The 4,408-nt window shown below is 60.5% G+C and overlaps 1 protein-coding gene across 1 annotated transcript in view; it reads left to right on the top strand.

Moving 5' to 3' along the window:
- The first annotated feature begins 3,075 nt into the window (after positions 1-3,075).
- The window catches only part of JUN (Jun proto-oncogene, AP-1 transcription factor subunit), a 3,436-nt gene continuing 2,103 nt past the window's right edge, over positions 3,076-4,408 (top strand). Inside the window, exon 1 of the mRNA XM_007462574.1 lies at positions 3,076-3,581. Coding sequence (XP_007462636.1) covers positions 3,076-3,581 — 506 coding nt within the window. The remainder of the gene's footprint in view (positions 3,582-4,408) is intronic.

The following is a 4,408-nucleotide window of genomic DNA, read 5'->3' as shown; positions in this document are numbered from 1 at the left end:
GTAGGGAAAACTATATAAATTGCTCTGGTGAATGCCTGGCTGATGGTAGGTGTTTAATACATGACATTCAATCTTATTACTGTTATCATTAAAATTATTTTAAAAACACCAGCTCCCTGATTACAGAAGAAAACGATTCAGGGCAACAATACAGAGCAGAATGTTCCCTCTTTGAGGAAAGTAACTGGCTCATGTCATCACTGTACCCTTACCCCCATCCCGTTCAGTGCCTGGCTCCCAGTAGCTACTGTTTTCCCCTGCTGGCACAAGGCAATGAGAGGCAAGTGCTGGAGTAAAGGAAAGCTGTCAAGATTTCCCTGACACCAGCTGCTGCCGGGCTGTTGGATCTGAACTCTCAAAGCCACAAATACCTTAAAGCTCTGGGCTATGAACCCAAGGCTGAATTCCCCCAAGCTCAGAAGCTGAAAACCCAGAATTAGAACCTAGGAACATAAGCTGCTGCAGGTCCAACTTCAAGCCTCAGTCCTGGAGAAAACCCTGGAAGGAGCTGACTTCTGACCCTTTCCTCCCTCACCCTCCTGCCCTAACTGCTCCTCGAAACATCAGTCCACCTGGTCCTGCCAAGTCACACTCTTACATCCTGGCATTCCATCGACGCTCTGGGAAACTCCGAAGAAGGGCAGAGAAGGGGGCTGTTGGCGACCACCTCCTAGCCCTGGAGGCGATGACTCTATGCTAACTCAGCCCAGTAAGGTGGGTCTCACCAGCCCCACCTGCAGATGAGGGAACTGAAGCTCATAGAAGTTCTCTGATTTGCTCACTTCACAACGTGGCAGCGCTGGCCACGAGAGAACCCACGATTCCCGACTTCGCTATTCTTCCCACCATACACTTTTGTCCCTAAGGGGTGAGGGGTTGGGGGAGAATAAAATAACAACCACAGAAAAGGAACCACTTACATGGGTCTAGCGCTTCCTAGAGGCTACACAGGATATAGGCCCACCGGCCGGCCGGGAGCGGAGAAATTTTAAATCTTGATTCTACTCCTGACTCGCTGTGTGACTTTTGGCAAGTGTCTGCTGCTCTCGGACTAGTTTTCCTGGAAGCAAATCAGGACGGGAGGAGTGGTGTGTGTGTGTGTGTGTGTGTGTGTGTGTTCGTGTGTACGTGGGATGTGTGCTGTGTCTATGCATCTTGTGCGGGGGCGGGGAGTAGGTGATCACCGGGTTCCCCGAGTTTCGGATTCCCTAAACGCTCGTTCCCAACTAGACACCGAGCTGCCCGCTAATTCCACCTCCTGTAAGAAACCTCCTCTCCGAGGCAAAGCTGTGAACCCCCGCACCCTTTCTCCCACGGTCAGGAGGGTGAGGCGGGGTGCGGCGGGGACTTAGCTGAACACCAGGTTTCAAGCAATGCAAATCACTCGGCTTCCAGGTGCAGCCGGACAGTCGCTCTTGAACTTGATCAGGAGACAAACTTCAGAGCGTTCTCAACGAGGGGGGCCGACTCTCAAGAACCGCCCCTAAACTTAAAAGCCCACTTTCACTCGTCCCCTCAGGAGACTTAACAGAGCCACCTTAAGGGCGGTGCTCCCGCCCCCCCGGAAGTGCGGGGGGGGGACCGGGACCCAGGCGCTCAGCCGGCCCGCCCCTCGCGGCGGCGAAATGACATCGAGCCCTGAAGTGGGGAAATACCACCAGCCCCGCGCCCTCGGCCCCAGACACCTGGCCCGGTTCCCCCGTCTTCTGGGTCCCGCATCCCCTGCCTTCCCGCCCCGAGCCCTGAACTTCAGCCCGCTTCCTTCAGAGGCTGCGAGCGCCCGAGTCCTCCCGTCTCGCGGCAGCCACCGTCACTAGGCAGTCAAACTCCAAGACGTCAGCCCACAATGCACCGGGCGGGCCGGGAAAGACGCGCCGGGGAGGGGAGAAGGAAGACAGGGGCTCAAGTCGCGTGGAGGGGGAGGCGGGGGGGGGAGGAGGAGAAAGAAGGGCCCAACTGTAGGAGGGCAACAGAGCATTACCTCATCCCGTGAGCCTCCGCGGGTCCAGAGAAGAATCTTCTAGGGTGGGGTCTCCATGGCGACGGGTGGGCCCGCCCTCCTGAGAGCGACACGAGCCAATGGGAAGGCCTTGGGGTGACATCATGGGCTATTTTTAGGGGTTGACTGGTAGCAGATAAGTGTTGAGCTCGGGCTGGATAAGGGCTCAGAGTTGCACTGAGTGTGGCTGAAGCTGTGAGAGGCGGGAGTGGACGTACGCGGTCGCAGGCAGGCAGACAGGCACAGTCAGCTGGGAAGAACTGCAAATCTTATTTTCTCTTCCATTTTCTCTCCAACGGCCCGGAGCTAGTGCTTGTGGTTCCCGGGCTGGTGTTCTGGGGAGCGCCGGGAGAGCCCCTTCTCCAGCCGCCCCCAGGCGGAGAGAGCCCAGCTGCGCTAGCGCTGCTGACAGCGTGGAGAGCGGCCACTGTCCGCCCGGGGAAGTCAGGAGAGCGGCTGCAGCGGCAAGAAGTTTCCTGGCCAGGAGGACAGGTGACAAGTGGCCGCCGGGTCCCGGAGCGAACTTTTGCAAAGCTTTTCTTTGCAAAGGAAGCTGCCGCGGCGGCGGTAGAGAAAAGGAGGCGGCAGAGAGAGGAGGACGTGCGCTCCGCTTCGCTCGAACTTGGGCTAGCGCGAGCCGCGGCTGCCGGGCGCCCCCTCCCCCTCGCAGCGGAGGAGGGGACAGTCTTCGGAGTCGGGCGGCGGACATCCGCCGCCGACCGGCCACCGCGGGGTCCGCGCTACGTGCTGCCGCCGGGAAGCGAGTTCGTCCGCGGGCTCCGAGGAACCTCTGGGCCCGAGAAAGCTCCGGGAGTGACCGCGACTTTTCAAAGCCGGGCGGCGCGCGCGAGCGGACAAGAGCGCGGGCGGCGTCTTAACCCTGCGATTCCCCGGAGCGAACCGGTGAGGAGGGCGCCGGGGGAGGCCAGCCGGCGGGGGCGCGCGCTCTTCCAGAAACTTTCCTTGCTCAAGGCCCGGGGAGGCGCGGGTGTCCCCCGCTTGCCAGCGCGCTGTTACGGCCCCGAAACTTCTGCGCGCAGCCCAAACTAACCCCACGTGAAGTGACAGACTGTTCTATGACTGCAAAGATGGAAACGACCTTCTACGACGATGCCCTCAACGCCTCGTTCCTCCAGTCCGAGAGCGGCGCCTACGGCTACAGTAACCCCAAGATCCTGAAGCAGAGCATGACCCTGAACCTGGCCGACCCCGTGGGCAGCCTTAAGCCGCACCTCCGGGCCAAGAACTCCGACCTCCTCACCTCGCCCGACGTGGGGCTGCTCAAGCTGGCGTCGCCCGAGCTGGAGCGCCTGATAATCCAGTCCAGCAACGGGCACATCACCACCACGCCGACCCCCACCCAGTTCCTGTGTCCCAAGAACGTGACGGACGAGCAGGAGGGCTTCGCCGAGGGCTTCGTGCGCGCCCTGGCCGAACTGCACAGCCAGAACACGCTGCCCAGCGTCACGTCGGCGGCGCAGCCGGTCAGCGGGGCGGGCCTGGTGGCCCCGGCCGTGGCCTCGGTGGCGGGCGGCGGCGGCGGCGGCGGCTTCGGAGCCAGCCTGCACAGCGAGCCGCCGCCGCACCACCTGCCCCAGCAGATCCCCGTGCAGCACCCGCGGCTGCAGGCCCTGAAGGAGGAGCCGCAGACGGTCCCCGAGATGCCCGGGGAAACGCCGCCCCTGTCCCCCATCGACATGGAGTCCCAGGAGCGGATCAAGGCGGAGAGGAAGCGCATGAGGAACCGCATCGCTGCCTCCAAGTGCCGGAAAAGGAAGCTGGAGAGGATCGCCCGGCTGGAGGAAAAAGTGAAAACCTTGAAAGCGCAGAACTCGGAGCTGGCGTCCACGGCCAACATGCTCAGGGAACAGGTGGCCCAGCTTAAGCAGAAAGTCATGAACCACGTTAACAGTGGGTGCCAACTCATGCTAACGCAGCAGTTGCAAACGTTTTGAGGCGAGACTGTCGGGGACTGAGGGGCAATGGAGAACAAATAACCCAGAGAGGGACAGACTTGAGAACTTGACAAGTTGCGAGAGAGGGAGAAAGAGAAAAAAGAAGTGTCCGAGAACTAAAGCCAAGGGTTTCCAAGTTGGACTGGGTTGCGTCCTGACGGCGCCCCCAGTGTGCACGAGAGAGAAGGACTTGGCGCGCCCTCCCTTTGGCAGGGAGCCAGGGAGCGGCCGCCCGCGGGCTGCCCCGCTTTACGGTCGGGCTGTCCCCGCGCAAACAGAACGTTAGACTTTTCTTTAACATTGACCAAGAACTGCATGGACCTAACATTCGATCTCATTCAGTATTAAAGGGGGGAGGGGAGGGGTCGCAAACTGCAATAGAGACTGTAGATTGCTTCTGTAGTGCTCCTTAAGAACACAAAGGGGGTGGGGGGGGGGCGGGAGGGGGGGTTGC

Source organism: Lipotes vexillifer, unplaced genomic scaffold, assembly GCF_000442215.2.
Source record: "Lipotes vexillifer unplaced genomic scaffold, Lipotes_vexillifer_v1.1 scaffold54, whole genome shotgun sequence".
NCBI lineage: Eukaryota > Metazoa > Chordata > Mammalia > Artiodactyla > Lipotidae > Lipotes > Lipotes vexillifer.
This window is presented reverse-complemented; position numbering and strand designations above follow the sequence as displayed.